Source organism: Oncorhynchus mykiss, chromosome 24 (genome assembly GCF_057628025.1).
Source record: "Oncorhynchus mykiss isolate SJ-2025 chromosome 24, ASM5762802v1, whole genome shotgun sequence".
In the NCBI taxonomy this organism is placed as follows: domain Eukaryota; kingdom Metazoa; phylum Chordata; class Actinopteri; order Salmoniformes; family Salmonidae; genus Oncorhynchus; species Oncorhynchus mykiss.
This window is the reverse complement of record NC_143045.1, coordinates 22,555,886-22,576,717: the sequence shown is the minus strand read 5'-3', so window position 1 is coordinate 22,576,717 and position 20,832 is coordinate 22,555,886. Positions and strand designations below refer to the sequence as shown.

General features: G+C 45.3%; 1 protein-coding gene across 5 annotated transcripts in view; it reads left to right on the top strand.

Moving 5' to 3' along the window:
* The first annotated feature begins 6,330 nt into the window (after nucleotides 1-6,330).
* LOC110504027 (protein Aster-B) overlaps nucleotides 6,331-20,832 on the top strand; it is a 91,424-nt gene continuing 76,922 nt past the window's right edge. For 2 of the 5 annotated variants that reach the window (XM_090218732.1, XM_090218730.1), the window contains exon 1: nucleotides 16,767-18,022. In XM_090218732.1, the coding sequence (XP_090074858.1) occupies nucleotides 17,604-18,022 (419 nt within the window). In that variant the 5' untranslated portion in view covers nucleotides 16,767-17,603. Of the gene's footprint in view, nucleotides 6,725-16,766; nucleotides 18,023-20,832 lie in introns of those variants that run through there. The other 3 variants (XM_090218733.1, XM_090218731.1, XM_090218737.1) reach the window with 2 other exon arrangements.

Below are 20,832 nucleotides of genomic sequence, written 5' to 3'. Positions count from 1 at the left end.
AGGAGGAAGGCATGGCCAGCCGTTAAGAAATGCTTGTTGAAGTTTTCGATTATCATGGATTTATCGGTGGTGACCGTGTTACCTAGCGAACGTGCAGTGGGCAGCTGGGAGGAGGTGCTCTTGTTCTCCATGGACTTTACAGTGTCCCAGAACTTTTTGGAGTTAGAGCTACAGGATCAAATTTCTGCTTGAAAAAGCTGGCCTTTGCTCTACTGACTGACTGCGTGTATTGGTTCCTGACTTCCCTGAACAGTTGCATATCATGGGGACTATTCGATGCTATTGCAGTCTGCCACAGGATGTTTTTGTGCTGGTCGAGGGCAGTCAGTTCTGGAGTGAACCAAGGGCTATATCTGTTCTTAGTTCTGCATTTTTTGAACGGAGCATGCTTATCTAAGATGGTGAGGAAGTTACTTTTGAAGAATGACCAGGCATCCTAAACTGACCGGATGAGGTCAATATCCTTCCAGGATACCCGGGCCAGGTCGATTAGAAAGGCCTGCTTACAGAAGTGTTTTCGGGAGCGTTTGACAGTGATGAGGGGTGGTCGTTTGACTGCGGACCCGAAGCGGATACAGGCAATGAGGCAGTGATCGCTGAGATCCTGGTTGAAGACAGCGGAGGTGTATTTGGAGGGCCAGTTGGTCAGGATAACGTCTATGAGGGTGCCTTTGTTTACAGATTTAGGGTTGTACCTGGTGGGTTCCTTGATGTTGACATGCATGAAACCAAGGCTTTTTCGATCACAGAAGTCAACAAATGAGGGTGCCTGGGGACATGCAGGGCCTGGGTTTACCTCCACAACACCCACGGAACAGAGGAGAAGTAGTATGATGGTGGGGCTAAAGACTATCAAAACTGGTCGCCTAGAGCGTTGGGGACAAAGAATAAAAGGAGCAGATTTCTGGGCATGGTAGAATTTATTCAGGGCATAATGCGCAGACAGGGGTATGGTGGGGTGCGGGTACAGCGGAGGTAAGCCCAGGCACTGGGTGATGATAAGAGAGGTTGTATCTCTGGACATGCTGGTTGTAATGGGTGAGGTCACCGCATGTGTGGGAGGTGGGACAAAGGAGGTATCAGGGGTATGAAGAGTGGAACTAGGGGCTCCATTGTAAACTAAAACAATGATAACTAACCTGAACAACAGTATACAAGGCATATTGACATTTGAGAGAGATACAGCTAGGCATAAAGTAATCGCAGGTGTTGATTGGGAGAGCTAGCTAAAACAACAGGTGAGACAACAACAGCTAATCAGCTAACACAACAACAGCAGGTAAAATGGTGATGACTAGGCAGAGAAAGTCGGATTAACTACACACAGAGCCTGAATTTGTAGCTGGGTCCGACAGATAAAAATAAATAAACAGAATGGAGTACCGTGATTAATGGACAGTCCAGCAGGCATCAGCTATGTAGACAAGTGATTTTAATGAAGGAACTTCAGAAGAAACTTCAGTCCAATCGGGGAATTTATGAGTTAGTTCTTTATAGTTGTCTTAGTGAATGGTATAGCTCTTTATGGGCTCCTGCCCCATATGTATTACTCACAGTGATAGAACTGTCTAGCCACCTCCCACTCCCCTTTCCAACCATGTATTAGAGCAGCGACATTATAGGACACATTTACTGCAAAATGGGAGAACAGCCCAGTACAATCGGGTCTGACACATCCCATTTAGTTCAACATTTCAGTTGAATGCATTCAGTTTTGGGTAGCCTAGCGGTTAGAGCGTTGGACTAGTAACCGAAAGGTTGCAAGATTGAATCCCAGAGCTTACAAGGTAAAAATCTGTTGTTCTGCCACTGAACAAGGCAGTTAACCCAATGTTCCTAGGCCGTCATTGAAAATAAGAATTAGTTCTAAACTGACTTGCCTAGTTAAATAAAGATACAAAAATAATTAAGAAACCCTATGTTTTTTTAATCACCTTAGGCGGCAGGTAGCCTGGCGGGTAGTATCGTTGTGCCAGTAAGTGAAAGGTTGCTGGATCGAATCCCAGAGCTGACAAGGTAAAAATCAGACATTCTGCCCCTGAGCAAGGCAGTTAACCCACTGTTCCCTGGGCGCTGATGACATGGATGTTGATTAAGGCAGCTCCCCGCACCTCTCTGATTCAGAGGGGTTGGGGTAAATGCGGAAGACACATTTCAGTTGAATGCATTCCATTGTACAACTCACTAGGTATCTCCCCCTTTCCCCTTCCTTAAAGATGCAGTCTGGGATCTTAAGCACTTACACATTCGTAACATATTTGATTTCATATGACTTGCAAAAGTACACAAATGTACACAGTTATCGGGGAGCTGTTTTGGCTTGTGAGCACTACTTTCAAAACTACTGGTAGAAATTATACATAACCTTTGGAGCATCGCTTCAAGCCAAGTGATATTGCTCCATTGGAGTGCCTTCAAATCAGAAAAGGTCATTTTGAATCTATTCCAGAGGCCCTAATGGCCTAATTGTTTTTTCATGTTTGGAATGCAGTGAAAAGGGCAGTTTAATACAATACAATACAATACATTCCCCAATCAATACCAGTTAGTCAAACGTTGACAAGCCCACCAAGTTCAGACAGACAGACAGACAGACAGACAGACAGACAGACAGACAGACAGACAGACAGACAGACAGACAGACAGACAGACAGACAGACAGACAGACAGACAGACAGACAGACAGACAGACAGACAGACAGACAGACAGACAGACAGACAGACAGACAGACAGACAGACAGACAGACAGACAGACAGACAGACAGACAGACAGACAGACAGACAGACAGACAGACAGACAGACAGACAGACAGACAGACAGACAGACAGACAGACTGACTGATTGATTGATTGATTGATTCAATCCTAGGAGGGACGTGAGCCACCCATCTCTAGTTAAATACACATTTTTTGATTTTCCTCCCAACCACAAACATAAACACCTTAAAATGTCAATTAATAGCCCCGGCATTTATTTTTCAATCGTGGAGCACAACCTGTGCTTATTAGAGACAGGCTTCTATTTGAGCCAGGCGTCTATTTCCTTAATGCACACAGCTTTTGGTAAATAAAATGTTGAAAAGACTACCACATGTGTATTGTGACCGGTATGACCAGTATAAACATTATAATAACATCCATCCTAGATTAGACTTGCAAAGACTAGGCTGCCTATCATACACCCCCGATTTCACGCCTTACCATCACTGAGAGCGATACCGGCACCATAGATAGCAATGTTGACCGAATATATATATATATATATATATATATATATATATTTTATGTTTAATGCACGTGACTGTGGGAATAGCAGAGCTGTATCTATGGTAACCTTGTAACAAATTCATTTAGATGTGACGTTTATTTGAAACAGACGTTTATTTGATGAAATGTGTTCTGATGCCCAGCTATTAAAAGGGACAGGCAGCTATTTGAGACTCAGCGTTTAATAACGTTTTATGATAGATCAATGGGAGGATCTAGGGTTTATATTTCACATCCAAATGTTTAAGAAGCATCATAGACAAACCTCTCACAAACATTTATTTTAGATTCAGGAAAGGCAGATCATCAATAATAAGTTAATTATTATTAAGTCTCCACCTCTCTAAACTGTTATCTAATTACAGTGAAGTCGCCACCGCTCTAAACTGTTATCTAATTATAGTCAAGTCTCCAACTCTCTCCCAAGTGGCGCAGTGGTCTAAGGCACTGCATCGCAGTGCTACCTGTATTGCTAGAGATCCTGGTTCGAGTCCAGGCACTGTAGCAGCCAACAGGGAGACCCGTGGGGCAGCCCACAATTGGCCCAGCATCGTCCGGGTTAGGGGCGGGTTTGGCCGGCAGGGATGTTCTTGTCCCATCATGCTCTAGCAACTCCTGCGGCAGGCCAGGATGCATGCTGATGCAGTCGCCAGGTGTATGGTGCTTCCTCCGACACATTGGTGCGGCTGGCTTCCGGGTTAAGCAGGCATTGTGTCAAGAAGCAGTATGGCTCGGCTGGGTTGTGTTTCGGAGGACGTACGGCTCTTGACCTTCGCCTCTCCCGAGTCGGTATGGGAGTTGCAGTGAAGACTTTAACTACCTCGTAAAATGAAGTTAAAAAAAGTAAAAGTAGTAAAGAAAATATATAAATACTAATAATCAAATTAAAAAGTCTCCACCTCTCTAAACTGTTATCTAATTACAGTAAAGTCTCCACCTCCACGACTGTTTCCATTTAGAATCATTTATAAAACTGGAGATGAAAACTGACACAAATACTTTTTTCTGCCGGTTTGGACTTAATTTAATTTCCTCCCCTGTAAATAAAATGTCCATTTTATTTGCTCTCTTATAACATACCTTTTTCCTTTCAATCAAGCTAAAGTAAACCGACACCCACTTGCAATAACCCTTAGGAACTTACTTGGCTGGCACAGTCAACACAGGATACAACCCAGGATATTCTCCATGACAAAAACTGTTATTCCCATCCAACAGACATCTCTTGCTCTAACAGGCTCAAATTATGAGGGGCATGTTGGTGGTTCACTAACTTCAGACAAGGAGCCAAAGAGAACACATCTATTATCTGTCCCCACCTCATTGGCTAAGATGCTATTCTGGACTTGTCTCTCCCACTCCGAAATGTACAGTGGCTCCTGGCTGCTGTCAGTTTTAATAGGAAAAACTGACTGGAACCATGGAGGAGATGGAAATGCTCCGCTCCTTCAATAGAAACATTGTTTAGCAAAGTTATCAATAGTGGCAGAGTGGCCATTGCCAGATGGAAGGCTTGAATTTGACCAACCACACACAGGTCACATTGAGGAGCTTAGCGCTCTTGTGAGGAGGAGGTGGTGACACACACACAGACGTCCACTCTGTTGTCTATGGCCTTTTAATCCTTTGTTCTGAAAGAGGCGGAAAGGTCAGGATTAGCATCAGGGTCTATGACATAACTATCTATCATAGAGATTTCACTGTCACTATATGAGCCATGTTTCCCTCTGAACTCAATATCAGTGCAACACAATTGTGAAATGTGATGTAAATGAGACAAAAAATGTGTCATTAACATCAGTAGTTGTTTGCCAGACACCACTAAAGGTTATCCCAAACACCATTGAATGCTAAGACATGAGATTACACCAGTGCCACTTCTTCCTTTACGCAGACTATGTGATACTCGTAGCCCCGTGACTGCCTAGGGGGGCAAAAATAAATAAATAAACTCAGTCAGGGTCTCAATTTACTGTTGAGATTTAGAAAAGTAGAATTCACAAGGTGCAATTTCGACATTTGGTAGTGCATCAGCAGTTTTTAACTTTCAACTAACATTCAATTAGCCCATGTCAGCTAACATTGCTAGGTAGGGTAGTTTAGCCATCTATCTAAACCTTGTGGTCGGCCTAATCATTACCGGACACGCAGGGCATGTGCCCAGGGGCCCTGACATCCAGGGGGCCCTCGTTGATATTGTCGCCAAAGTCATGGAAAAAATGCATAGAAATCCAGAAAATTGGCTTTAAAACTGCAACATTTTCTCTGCCCCATGGCAAAATGTGTAGAATTAGGATGGAAATTTTGCGTCAGGCAGGTACAGTGGTTAATTTTTGGAGGGAAATTCTAAATTAAAACTAACAACCAATTATGCCCACAACACGATAGTTAGAAATGTCCAATGCACCTGTCAGTTTGAATACAAAAAAGGCACATTTCTGTATCCTTGTAGAATTTGACCATCTGGCAGCTGTTTCTCTCGTGGTGCCAAGTTCCGGGTAGAGAGCTCTGTGTGGATGTCTCCTGGGCTGGGTGCCATGACTAAGAGTCACTGACTCTGGCTCCACTGTCTGGTGGCAGTTTAACTGTTGCTAAAGCACAGTCTGAGAGAGAGAGAGAGAATGTTGTAGTAACATTTTGTGCAACAGTTGGCTAACAATTTGACATCATATATAGCTGTCGGTTTTTAAAGGGTGGTTGTATCGCATTGAACATTGAGGTAGAGTATGTATCTGTCGCCCTGGACTCATATACCTCATGTAAGTGAAATGGGGGGACATGGTGATGATGATGATTGATTGTGGAAAGATTGTCAAAGTTGTGAATCTGAATAGCATTAAGAAATTAAACAATGTGTAGGCATATTTAGGAAGACCTACCTCACATATTTTGGATGTTTCTGTTTTTGGAAAACATGTATTTAATCTCGATAACTAAGAGGTTAAAATGAGGGAGGTCAGTTTACTGTTTTGGTCAGCAGCATGTGCTTGCAACTGATAGGTCACTGGGCAGTGGTCTGCTCTCTCTGGCTCCGAGAGGCAGGGAATGATTGCTCGGATCCAGAGTAACGGATTTTGCCCCGCCTACAAGATGCGCTGATTGTTCTTGCTTGTTCAACGAATCAACTTCCCAGTGCGCACTGAACTACTCCGCGTCAATTTCACGTTCAATGAATAGCCTTCTCAAAATTGTTGATGTTGAGGAAACATTTTACAACTTTGAAGAACATATTGAAGGTAAAGCACATTGAAATACAGATAACGATTATGGAATAGGCTTTATTGGCGTTTTTCTCTATATAGCCACACGGTCAACTTCAACAAATTGTTAGGCTAAATCAATGAAATCGTACGCTAAACAATGAAATATAAGGATGGAGGCAATTTAATATTTCATGTTATAACTGAGAAATCAACGCGTCACACTGGCCACGGTTTGTGCAGGACCTCTGCAAAGGTAGGATATTATTTTCCTTCAGCATACAACATTCCTTGTTCACTTGTTGACATTCATTACATCCTACGAGTATAAGTTAGTTTGAGTGAACATCGATGTGGGTAATAGAAATATCATGCATCGACTGTCATGTCAAAAACACAGTATCTGCTTCTGCCATGACTTGAGTCGCATCGTTTCCTTATAACATAATCATATTGCTTGGCATGCCTGGCAGTGTTAAAACAAATAACAGTTATTAGGCGTATCACTTAATTGAAAACGTTTTCAAAGACCATAACTCAGGATCCTCTTGAACACTTTTTTTTAATGTCTATAATGAACTAATCAGACTGTGGGCAGTAATTAATATTGGGAGACTGGGTGTGTGATACCCCCTAGTCAGTTGGACAGGTTGCTGACATTCTGCACATAGCTCCTCTCTCTATTGGCTTTTTAACTTGACCCCATAGCCAGCTGTTATGCAGGGCAGCATGTGTGCAGCGCAACAACTGGAGGAATACCCATAGGGGTCCCCAGTCCTTCTCTCTCCAGTCCTACCCTTGTGCCTCTGATTCTGCATGTTTCTAAACACTCTTGTGTATGCATTTACCCCATAAAGCCTTTGTACACTAACTAAACCTTTCTCTCTGTACCGTAGGCTATATCTCTACCAATAATATGTGCTATCTCCATTTCATTCTGAGTGAAACTCTCTCAGGATGCATGCAGTATGAATGTAGCTAACACTGGCTCTCATCCTAGCCAACTCTAACTGAATAACACCCGTTGCTTCTCACAGCCAGACTCTCTCAGCCTCAGACAGCTTTTCTTCTTCTGTAATGTGTCAGGCCTGGGAAAATGCTTCTCTAGCTCACAGGAAGTGTCAGTCAGGGCCCTTTCTCTTTCTGTCATATTGAAACTACAATGTTTTCTTCACAGATAAAATAAGTTCACAAACCTCCTCCCACACTGCAGTGCCAGGTGGCTTGGAGGCAAAAATGTCCATTCATTAGAATCCACATAATAATCCTGTTGCTGCAGGATTATTTCCCTGCTGTAGCAGACTGGCTCAAATATCCTACATCTGTACTAGAGAGTTGGAGATACTCTGAAGTGGCTGGTGGTGAAGAAGCATGGGAACGGTCTGTCCGAGAGACTGTGGCGGCTCTAATGACTTCTATGGAAATGACAGAGTCAGACTGGCCTTAAAAGGCATTGTTTGTTTAAGATGACCTGAACCAAAATGTCATTTCTGAAAAGGATTCAGTGATTGGTCTGCCTGTTTGTAGCTGGACATAATGTGTGGTTTTGACAGAATGTTAAAGATGTCTATAACACCATTACCATGTAGGATGATTAATACTGTAAACCTGTCTTCTCTACACACTACAAATTAGCCATATCTAGTTAAACCTCTCTCTTCATTCATTCAGTCAATCAATCAAATGTATTTATAAAGCTCTTTTTACATCAGCCGATCTCACAAAGTGCTATACAGAAACCCAGCCTAAAACCCCAAACAGGAAGCAATGCAGATGTATAAATACGGTCTCTAGAAAGGCAGGAACCTAGGAAGAAACCTAGAGAGGAGCCAGGCTCTGAAGGGTGGCCAGTCCTCTTCTGGCTGTGCCAGGTGGAGATTCTAACAGTACATGGCCAAGATGTTCAAACGTTCATTGATGACCAGCAGGGTCAAATAATAATAATCACAGTGGTTGTAGAGGGTGCAACAGGTCAGCACCTCAGGAGTAAATGTCAGTTGCCTTTTCATACCCAATCATTCAGAGTTAGAGACAGCAGGTGGGTAGAGAGAGAATTGAAAACAGCAGGCCCAGGACAAGGTAGCACGTCCGGTGATCAGGTCAGGGTTCCATAGCAGGTAGACTGGGGGCAGGAGGGGTCAGTAAACACTGTAGCCCCGCCCGACGATACAGGACCAACCAGGCAGGATATAACCCCACCAACTTTGCCAAAGTAAAGCTCCCACATCACTAGAGAGAGCTCTTCAAACCACCAACTTACTACCCTGAGACATGGCCGAGTATAGAAGATCTCCCCCACGGTACAAACCCGAGGGGGGCGCCAACCCAGACAGGAAGATTACATCAGTGACTCAACCCACTCAAGTGAGTGGGTTGATCACCCCTCCTAGGAATGGCATGGAAGAGCAGCAGTAAGCCAGTGACTCAGCCCCCGTAATAGGTTTAGAGGCAGAGAATCCCAGTGGAGAGAGGGCAACCGGCCAGGCAGAGACAGCAAGGGTAGTTGGTCGCTCCAGTGCCTTTCCATTCACCTTCACACTCCTGGGCCAGACTACACTCAGTCATAGGACCTACTGAAGAGGTGAGTCTTCAATAAAAACTTTAAGGTTGAGACCAAGTCTGCGTCTCGCACATGGATAGGCAGACCATTCCATAAAAATTGGGCTCTATAGGAGAAAGCCCTGCCTCCAGCTGTTTGCTTAGACATTCTAGGTACAATAATGAGGCCTGCGTCTATGTGTTGCTATGTACGGCAGGACCAAATTGGAGCCCATGTAATGCTTTGTAGGTTAACAGTAAAACCTTGAAAACAGCCCTGGCCTTAACAGGAAGCCAGTGTAGAGAGGCTAGCACTGGAGTAATAGGATACATTTTTTCTCAATTTTTTTATGGCCATGAAAGCAATTCTTTCTAGTTATCACAAACCAGTTATCGCAAACACATCACTTAACCCTATATAGAAGATAGAATGTGGATAATAGAGCATATCAAACCCAAATAGACTGTGTCAAATGCTTTGTTGGAACAAATCGCATCTATTAAGCTTAAATGAATGTGCCGTCATCTAATTAATTCCTAACAGGCTCAATCAGGCTGAATAACCCAGACATTTCCTCCTGTGATTAAACAAACACTGTCGGTCTGGTGAAAACCCACCTTTCACTGTTTTGGAATGAGACTCTGTTAAAGCTTGTCTGTCTGACTGACTTTTTTACTCACAGCATACAGTGTCACATGTTCCACACTCCAATCTGGGCCCATGTAAGTGTCCACACTGGAGCAAGTGCTATTTTTAGAACACACAGAATGCTGTAAATAAAAGATGAAAGCTCTCCTTTCCTCCATGGACGTGGACCAAAACAACATTCAGCTCTTTTTAGGACGGATAGAGTCAGAGGTAGACATAAGTATTCAATGCCAGGCTGATTAGTTGTGATGCACTTCATCAAGCAGAGTTTGGTTTAGGATGGCACTTTAATGTGTGTAGTGTGAAGATACAGTCACAGTACAAGGCCTTCAATGCACACAAGTATGCCTTTGGAGAGTGTTTGTATGATATGAATCCTTGTAGCCATTGATGTAAGATTCATGCGACAGATAAACATAGTACAGATACTTTCCAGAGGCATTTAAAATGCTATTTGTGTTTACACAGGATTTTTCTGCGTAACTAATTTCTATCTGTGGTCCATTTTGATTGTCATGTACCATCTGACATTGTTGTCACATGCACATACAGTAAGCAACACAGAAGCAGTTGTATAGCTTCTGTATACAAGATGAATGGTCATGAATACAGTGGTTTGGTACATAATGTGTCCCACTACAGTGGGTTAATTAGTGATCAGATTCCTGTGAAGCCTGTAGCGTACTGTGAGGCCTGTAGCGTACAGTGAGGCCTGTAGCGTACAGTGAGGCCTGTAGCGTACAGTGAGGCCTGTAGCGTACAGTGAGGCCTGTAGCGTACAGTGAGGCCTGTAGCGTACTGTGAGGCCTGTAGCGTACTGTGAGGAATGTGAGATCTGTAGCGTTCTGTGAGGCCCTCAGCGTACTGTGAGGCATATGGGATCTGTAGTGTACTGTGAGGCCTGTAGTGTACTGTGAGGCATGTAGCGTACTGTGAGGCCTGTAGCGTACTGTGAGGCCTGTAGCGTACTGTGAGGCCTGTAGCGTACTGTGAGGCCTGTAGCGTACTGTGAGGCCTGTAGCGTACTGTGAGGCCTGTAGCGTACTGTGAGGCCTGTAGCGTACTGTGAGGCCTGTAGTGTACTGTGAGGCATGTGAGATCTGTACCGTACTATGAGGCCAGTAGCATACTGTGAGGCATGTGGGATCTGTAGCGCACTGTGAGGTATGTAGCGTACTGTGAGGCCTGTAGCGTACTGTGAGGCCTGTAGCGTACTGTGAGGCCTGTAGCGTACTGTGAGGCCTGTAGTGTACTGTGAGGCCTGTAGCGTACTGTAAGGCCTGTAGTGTACTATGAGGCCTGTGGGATCTGTAGCATACTGTGAGGCCTGTAGCGTACTGTGAGGCCTGTAGCGTACTGTGAGGCCTGTAGCGTACTGTGAGGCCTGTAGCGTACTGTGAGGCCTGTAGTGTACTGTGAGGCCTGTAGCGTACTGTAAGGCCTGTAGTGTACTATGAGGCCTGTGGGATCTGTAGCATACTGTGAGGCCTGTAGCGTACTGTGAGGCCTGTAGCGTACTGTGAGGCCTGTAGGGTACTGTGAGGCCTGTGGGATCTGTGGCGTACTGTGAGGCCTGTAGCGTACTGTGAGGCCTGTAGCGTACTGTGAGGCCTGTAGCGTACTGTGAGGCCTGTAGTGTACTGTGAGCCCTGTAGCGGTCTATAGTGTACTCTGAGGCATGTGGGATCTGTAGTGTACTGTGAGGCCCGTAGTAGCGTACTGTGAGATCTGTAGCGTACTGTGAGGCCTGCAGCGTACTGTGAGGCATATGGGATCTGTAGCGTACTGTGAGGCCTGTAGCGTACTGTGAGGCCTGTAGCGTACTGTGAGGCCTGTAGCATACTGTGAGGCCTGTAGCGTACTGTGAGGCCTGTAGCGTGCTGTGAGGCATGTGAGCTCTGTAGCGTATTGTGAGTTCTGTAGCGTATTGTGAGTTCTGTAGCGTATTGTGAGTTCTGTAGCGTACTGTGAGGCCTGCAGCGTACTGTGAGGCCTGTAGCGTACTGTGAGGCCTGTAGCGTACTGTGAGGCCTGTAGCGTACTGTGAGGCATTTGAGATCTGTAGCGTACTGTGAGCCCTGTAGCGTTCTGTGAGGTCTATAGCGTACTGTGAGGCATGTGGGATCTGTAGCGTACTGTCAGGCCTGTAGCGTACTGCGTGGTCTGTGAGATCTGCAGCGTACTGTGAGGTCTGTAGCGTATTGTGAAGCCTGTAGCGTACTGTGAGGTCTGTAGCGTACTGTCGCGTACTGTGAGGTCTGTCGCGTACTGTGAGGTCTGTAGCGTACTGTGAGGCCTTTAGCGTACTGTGAGACCTGTAAGCATACTGTGAGGCATATGGGATCTGTAGCGTACGGTGAGGTCTGTAGCGTACGGTGAGGTCTGTAGCGTACGGTGAGGCATGTGGGATCTGTAGCGTACTGTGAGGTCTGTAGCGTTCTGTGAGGTGTGTGAGATCTGTAGCGTACTGTGAGGCCTGTAGCGTACTGTGAGGCCTGTAGCGTACTGTGAGGCCTGTAGCGTACTGTGAGGCCTGTAGCGTACTGTGAGGCCTGTAGCGTACAGTGAGGTCTATGGCATTCTGTGAGACCTGTGAGGTCTACTTTAAATTTTGTGTAGGAAGGACTGGGTAGGACGGGGTAAATGTGGTTATGTGAGCAAGCAGGGTTTATGTTCTCCTCACAGCTTAACAGCACTCATGGTATTTCTGCAACACCCTCCAGTGCTTTGGAGCATAACGCAATCCTCTTACGTTACATATTAAATATCTAAATGGGTCTGAAAGTTTTCTGTTCAAACAGTGTTGTTCTCCAATCTGGTCTCCAAGTCTGTAACCTTTCATCCTGAAAAAAAGAGAACCTGAATTGCATAAAATCTTCTGCAATGTTTGAATATTTTATGAGTGATACAGTATGTTCGTAATTGTTTGTTTGTTGTTCATGTAGCTTACTTTTGTCGGTCTCATTTTCTTGTTGTTAGTAGTTACTATCTTGTCTCATCGCTACAACTCCCATACGGGAGAGACGGGAGAGTCTTCCAAAACACAACCCAACAAAGCCGCACTGCTTCTTAACACAGCGCACATCCAACCCGGAAGCCAGACGCCCCAACGTGTCGGAGGAAACACTGTGCACCTAGCGACCTGGTCAGCGTGCACTGCGCCCAGCCCGCCACAGGAGTCGCTAATGCGCAATGAGACAAGAATATCCCTACCGGCCAAACTCTCCCTAACCCGGACGACGCTAGGCCAATTGTGTGCCGTCCCATGGACCTCTCGGTCTCGGCCGGCTGCGACAGAGACTGGGCTCGAACCCAGAGTCTCTGGTGGCACAGCTAGCACTGCGATGCAGTGCCTTAGACCACTGCGCCACCCGGGAGGCCCGTCTGTCTCATTTTCAAGTAGTAGCTTTGTTTGATGACTCGAGTCCACTGGCGTTCTGTATCAGTAGTTCATCTGGCAGTATGGTCACTGTGGATCAAAGTATGATTCTCCTTGAAGAGGAGTCCTAGACATGCAGTAGACATGCAGTATGAACTAGGGTATAGCCTGAAAGTCTTTGACAAAGGTATAAATCACAGCAGAGCACTAGAGCCTGCAGGCAGCTCTGTCCTCCACAGCACCAGCTGTTTCACTCGCACACTCTGACTTCCTGCCATGCTGAGAGGAGAGCGGACTACTCTTATCAGTCAGAGATGCTACCATAGCTCTATTATAGTTTAGGCTTATAGAAAAGATGTTGACGATAATTCATGATAGCCCTGTGTGTGATACTTACAGGTAGTACGGTCAAAGTACTTCAAAGTATCTATTTTCTGAGTATTAACCATGCTTTGCACCACAGAGAGCAGGCAGGACAATGAAATGTTCAGCTATGTATCCTCTGTGATCTCTCTCTGAATGGTGTAAAAGTCTTAACTGATTGCAGTACTTAGAGCTGCTGTTCTGTTCTCACCAGAGCCTTACATCATGTGCTTACTTTTCCATGAAAGTCTTAATGATCGTTAACATGACTCTGAAATCTGCACATGCTTTGTTACTGCGTGCTGTTGACATGGCGATGGACGAACAATAAAATGGGGAGAAGACAGAACAATACTGTGAAACGTTTGATGGTCAGAAATGAGGCATGAAAGAAGGCTAGCGGTCAAGTAGTCAGACTGTAGCGCAGAGCGATGGACCGCAGCGGTCCAAGTAATGGAAAATAGCCATCTATGTCTCAGCTGTAACAGCAAAGTGACTCTGTGGTGGGTCCAGCTGTTGGTCCTAATAATGTACACCAGGCACAATAAATGATGAGGGCATTTGAGGTTCCTCCATCTGTGCCTGATGGCCTCGAGTCGCCACACGTTCCTTTTTAGGGGGAGGCCAGCATCTTAGAAAGGCTCGGGGACAGTGTGGTCTTCTGTACCGCTTTGTTCCTTTTCTTTAGCATATTTATTAATCATTTCCATGTGCACTTTCATGTAGAAACCATATGTTATATGCAGTGGCAATTTTAGCATGTACATCTTGGTGGGGCAACAAATATATATGTTTTTGATGCGTGCCAGGTGGTAAACAGAGCCCTGAATGATGCATTGCCACTGGTTATATGACATGACTTCACTGTTGTGCTGTTACAGTGGAATATAACACCTTATTAATGAAGTGACTGTATAGAGGTGAGACCACTCTTCTCCTCCTGTCTCTTCATTCTTAGCACCAGACTCTTGTTTAGTGGTGGTTACATCACCTGTTCACCTGAGCATGTCCAGGGCGACCGGAACGTGTGAAGCTGTAAAGATAATTTATAAAGCATGTATAATGCATGCTGTTTTCCCACTGCCATGCTGAGCCTGCCAACAGGTTGGTCTGTGGAGAGGGGGTGAGGGTTGATTTAGAGAGGTGGGGGGGGGTAGCTGTGGAGCACGCTCAGACCGGACTAGATGAAAGGTCTAAAGGAGTCCCGCAGTGTCACCACGAGTCTCCGTTTCCCCCGGTAACTTAATCTGCTGCTGATGAGTCACGGGGACAATCACCTTGGAATTTGACACCTGGATGAGAGGTGTGTGTGCGTGAATTGCCGCTCTCTATTGTACTACCTTCCAACTTTAAAGGCATAATCGACCTGAAGAGTGATATTTTAATTTCTCCCAAATTTGCTGTCGATCGTTTCACAGATTGTGGGACGTTTGTTCATTACTGTCTGTATTGTTAATACCTAGCATAAAAATAATTGGATGGCTAAGACCTGAAGGTGAACTGTCTAAACATTGTCCTCCTTTTAAATGGTAATTTGACAGAATAATACATTCAGTAGTGTACAGTGGAGTGTTGTGTAGAAAACAAGCTGATATTACATGGTACAGTATCGTACTGTAGGCAGCTTTTGGAAACAAAAGTTTTTTTTGTTTTTTTTACCCCCTTTTTCTCTCCAATTTCGTGGTATCCAATTGCTGGTAGTTACTGTCTTGTCTCATCGCTACAACTCCCGCACGGACTCGGGAGAGGCGAAGGTCGAGAGCCATGCGTCCTCAGAAACACAACCCAACCAAGCCGCACTGCATCTTAACACAGTGAGCATCCAACCCGGAAGCCAGCCACACCAATGTGTCGGAGGAAACACAGTACACCTAGCGACCTGATGTAGTGTCTTCTAGTTCATCATTGGCTGCTAGTAATAGCCCAATATTTGACCACGGCACCCAGGTGAATGTTGTTATCTCTTGGGGCCAGTGCTGGCTCAGTGATTTGAATCGCTAGATTTCTTTACTATGTCTCAAATTCAGTTGCAAATGCAACACCTTGGCACATTCATCCATCAATCTTCCCAGTTGTTGTAGTAGGCTAGGTAATATTAATACAATTCATCTAACGAAGGTATTATTGTTTCAGTTTTATACAGGTTACAGACCTCTTAGTTTGAACTTTGAACATTCAAGATTTTAAAAGTTTTGTTTGGAAGCGGAAAACATCCTCTTCCACTATCAAAGACCAACTTGATTTACAAGATCAAGGCCTGTACTTTTATATAGAATAAGCAGTATGACTATAAGCAGAATAAGCTATTTCTGCATAACGTTTTCAATACTGTGTATTAGTCAATATGCTAAGCTTAGGTCATGGGAAACTGGCTTGTTCAACCCAGATGGTTATGATTACCATTGACTTCTCTGTGTGTCTGCTGTGCTCTGACCTACAGGCAACTGCCAAAATAATGGAAACACTTGAGTGAATGTTGGTGTTTCCTTTATTTTGGTATTTACCTGTATATCCTCTGTGGGTTGGTTCAACAGCCAGTCTGCTTTAGTGGTTATTTCTACCCACGCTGTCTCTTCACACTGTTTATAAAGAGGCCATGGAGCAGGCTTGTTGACACATAAAACTGTTAGTGTTGTTGACAGATACAGCCGTTTGAGTGTGTCATAGAGGACATGAAACCTGCCTTTTAGAGTATGGGGTAGAGGACAGGAAACTTGCCTGCTCCATACAGTAACAATGGAAGGCTAGAGCTCCATTCTGCAGTAACAGGTTATTACTTCATCAAAGCCTTCATCCAAGTGTTTTTCTCTTTCATAATAATTGTCTTCTTCATATCCCCATGTCTCAGATATTTACACTTTCCCCATGGCAATATCACTTACCCATCACACAGTTTAACAAATACATCTGCTACTTAAATAAAGTGATCGTCAATGTGTCTTTGGGGCTATGTACAGTATATTACACGGTGAGTATATCTGAAACTAATACTACAATTGCATCTGAATTTGTACAGTGAAATGTAGACTTGAGCACATGGCTAGTGGTTCAAAACTTCTCTTATTGGTTACTGTTCTCTGAGTTAGTAAGGTGTATGGTGGTGGACTCAGACAGTGGAGACACAGAGTAGCACTGCCTGCTAACAGCATTACATGCATTACATGGAGATCCCAGTGTAAGAACAGGTTAGTGTAAATGAGAAAGTGTGCGTGTGTGTCTCTACATATTTGTTTGTGTGTGTTTTCTGTCTGTTCATTGTGTTTCCTGGGTGCATGTTTGTGTGCGTGTCTTTGTGTGTGCGTGTGTGTGTCTGTCTGCTTTGCTGTGTCATTGCCCTCAGCACCCCTATCACCTCCCTCTAACCTGTAGGAAGTGTCTGTGCGGAGCCAGAGAGGACAGCGGGACACTGGCGCTCCAGACGACGGACTGCAAGAGCCTACCCAACCTACAACACAGGCATGGGACAGTAACCAATAACCTGGAGCATACAGTACAGCATACAGTATAGAGCTCATCTTTTCGGTCAACTTCAAGACTGGAGGGTTGCTGATACTTGGAGTCTTCCTGTCTAGCATTGAGAGTAGCAGACAGTCAGTCCTAGCAGCCAGCAGTGGACAGTAGGCAGCCAGCGAGCAGAGGGAGCGAGAGAGCTGTGAATGTTTAAGTGTGTAACAGGGCCTGCCAGTCCCGGGGGAGAGCGGAGGAGTACTGTTACACTCCCTGACAGACCTTATACATGTTTCATCTGCTCCTTGGAGAACAGACGCCCCCTTTGTTGTCTCATCCATCCGTCTCTCCTGGCCCGAGACGCTTCTGCAAATCGCTAGTCTCGCCGTCGCCCGACGACCAGCAACAGCCACACATCTCCCCACAGCTGAGGACCAGGCCAGGCCCAGGGTATCTGAAGGGCTCACCTGTAAGCAAACCTTGAAAACCAGTGGTGAGGAACCAGAATAGGATATAAGGCTATATGAGAGATCAGTAAATGAGGACGACCCAGTATTTTTTGTGTGTGCTGTGCTATTGGAGCATCTTGGCACCTGACTCTCAACAACCAGCTACCGCCTCAGCTTCCGCCAACTACAGCTCCCAGCAAGCCTGCCAACTACTAAAACGGCGAGCCAGCCAGCACCTCTCCTCCAATATCCACTGTCCTAGTAGCAGTCTCTGAGTGTGATTGTGTGTCTGTGAGTCTGAGCCTCGACCATGAACGAGAACTTACGGCCCCCGTCGCTCCAGTTGAGCGTCCCTCGCGATGCCCCTGCCTACTCGGATGGGGGGAATGGCGGGGTCTCGGATGGTCCTGTGTGGTCAAGCTCGTCCACCCCAACACTACGACGCAAGCGCTTCAAGATGCGGCGCATGAAGAACGTGCCCAGCGAGAGAGAGATGGAGAAATACAGGGGCAGGCTGGTGAATGGGTGGCTAGTCTCTACCCGCTCCCACTCGGACTCCAAGGAGTACCTGCAGCTGCCCTCCATCGAGATCACCCCATCCAGTGACGAGGATGGGGCCACCTGGTCCAACTGCTCTACGCCCAGCGCCTCACCCCGACGCAAGCGCTTCCTGCTCCGCAAGTGGCTGAGGGTGAGAGAGAAGAAGGAGCACGCCGGCAGCGAGAGCAGGTTGGTATGGAGTATTACCTCCCCCAAACTTAAACTTCTCCTTTCTTCCCTCCTGTTTCTCCCTTAAACCCTTCATGCTGCTTTGAGCCTGCTATCACTGTCCACTAACGTTTTAGCCAGTACTAACACTAACAGAAAGAACCTTGTCAAGGTCCTTGTCATGTTAGAATGTCTGTTTTTTTTTTAATTGAGCTGTAAGATCGAATAAGAATCACAGGTGTATGATCGTGAGGCAGCAGCCTGCTGCCCATTGTGCTGCCCACAAAATCAATGCTGCCCATTGTATTCAACATTATATGTATGTATTACATATGTATCAACATATGTATGTTTTACACACACCACAAGGCAGGAATAAAAGCTGTCTGTTAAAAGCTGTTAGTAGCGCCTGTTCAAATGCAGTGTTCAAATGCACCATGAGCTAGAGGTAACAAAATCATTCTGAAAATCCCTGCTGAACTGCACATAGATGTATTTAGAGAACATAGAGAACGAGGGTCAGTGGATTCAAGCAGTCTAATGATTTGGTTACTGTGCATTACCATGTAAAGAGCCCCATGATCACTAGTTTCAAGTTATATTGTTACATGCACAGGATACAGCAGGTGTAAAACAGTATAGTGGAATGCTTAACCTCTGCGCTATTTCCTAATATTCCACAATAGAAGTAGTAATATAGATAAGAACTAAAACACTTGAAATGCAAGACACTTGAAATGCAAGACAACACAAAAAAAGAAAAGAACAAGAATGCAGTTATATACAGGTCTTACAGTATACACAGATCAAATGCAATTTTATTGGTGACATACACATGGTTAGCAGATGTTAATGCGAGTGTAGCGAAATGCTTGTGCTTCTAGTTCCGACCATGCAGTAATATCTAACAAGTACCTTAATCCCACATGTGTAAAGGAATGAATAAGAATATGTACATATAAATATGTGGATGAGCGATGGCTGAACGGCATAGGCAAGATGCAGTAGATGGTATAGAGGACAGTATATACATATGAGATGAGTAATGTAGGGTATGTAAACATTATATAAAGTGGCATTGTTTAAAGTGACTAGTGATACATGTATTACATCCAATTTTTAATTATTAAAGTGGCCAGAGATTTGAGTCAGTATGTTGGCAGCAGCCACTCAATGTTAGTGATGGCTGTTTAACAGTCTGATGGCCTTGAGATAGAAGCTGTTTTTCAGTCTCTCGTTCCCAGCTTTGATGCACCTGTACTGACCTCGCGGGGTGAACAGGCAGTGGCTCAGGTGGTTGTTGAACTTGATGATCTTTTTGGCCTTCCTGTGACATCGGGTGGTGTAGGTGGCCTGGAGGGCAGGTAGTTTGCCCCCGGTGATGCGTTGTGCAGACCTCACTACCCTCTGCAGAGCCTTGCGGTTGTGGGCGGACCAGTTGCCGTACCAGGCGGTGATACAGCCCGACAGGATGCTCTCGATTGTGCATCTGTAAAAGTTTGTGAGTGCTTTTGGTGACAAGTTAATTTTCTTCAGCCTCCTGAGGTTCTTCACGCTGTCTTTGTGGGTGGACCATTTCAGTTTGTCTGTGATGTGTACGCCAAGGAACTTAACTTTCCACCTTCTCCACTACTGTCCCGTCGATGTGGATAGGGGGGTGCTCCCTCTGCTGTTTCCTGAAGTACATGATCATCTCTTTTGTTTTGCTGACGTTGAGTGTGAGGTTGTTTTCCTGACACCACACTCCGAGGGCCCTCACCTCCTCCCTGTAGGCTGTCTTGTTGTTGTTGGTAATCAAGCCTACCACTGTAGTGCCGTCTGTAAAATTGATGATTGAGGCGTGCATGGCCACGCAGTCATGGGTGAACAGGGAGTACAGGAGAGGGCTGAGGATCAGCGGGGTGGGGATGTTGTTTCCTACCCTCACCACTTGGGGGTGGCCCGTCAAAGTCCAGGACCCAGTTGCACAGGGCGGGGTAGAGACCCAGGGTGGGTGACGAGTTTGGAGGGTACTAGGGTGGGTGACGAGTTTGGAGGGTACTATGGTGTTAAATGCTGAGCTGTAGTCGATGAACAGCATTCTCACATAGGTATTCCTCTTGTCCAGATGGTTTAGGGCAGTGTGCAGTGTGATTGCGTCGTCTGTGGACCTATTGGGGCGGTAAGCAAATTGGAGTAGATAAGGTCTTACCGTATACGCAGGTCTTACCGTATACACAGGTATTACCATATACACAGGTATTGCCATATACAATCTATTACAGTATATACAGGTCAGTCCAGTGCCAGCACTGTTAATACAATGTGCAGGGGTTCTTGAGTGATTAAGGAAGGAATATACATGTATAGTGCATTCGGAAAGTATTCAGGCTCCTTGACTTTCTCCACGTTTTGTTACGTTGCAGCAATATACAAAAATGTATTAAATTAGATTTTTTGGCTCATCAATCTACACACAATACCCCATAATGACAAAGCAAAAACGTGTTTTTCCTTTTTTTTTTTGCAAATATAAAAAAATAAAATATCTAATTTCCGTAAGTATTCTGACCCTTTACTCAGTACTTTGTTGAAGCACCTTTGGCAGCAATTACAGCCTCTAGTCTTCTTGGGTATGATGCAACAAAGCTTGGCACACCTGTATTTGGGGAGTTTTTCCCATTCTTCTCTGCAGACCCTCTCAAGCTCTATCAGGTTGGATGGGGAGCGTTGCTGCACAGCTATTTTCAGGTCTCTTCAGAGATGTTTGATCGGGTTCAAGTCTGGGTTCTGGCTGGGCCGTTGTCCTGTTGGAAGGTGAACCGTCACCCCAGTCTTTCCCTCGATCCTGA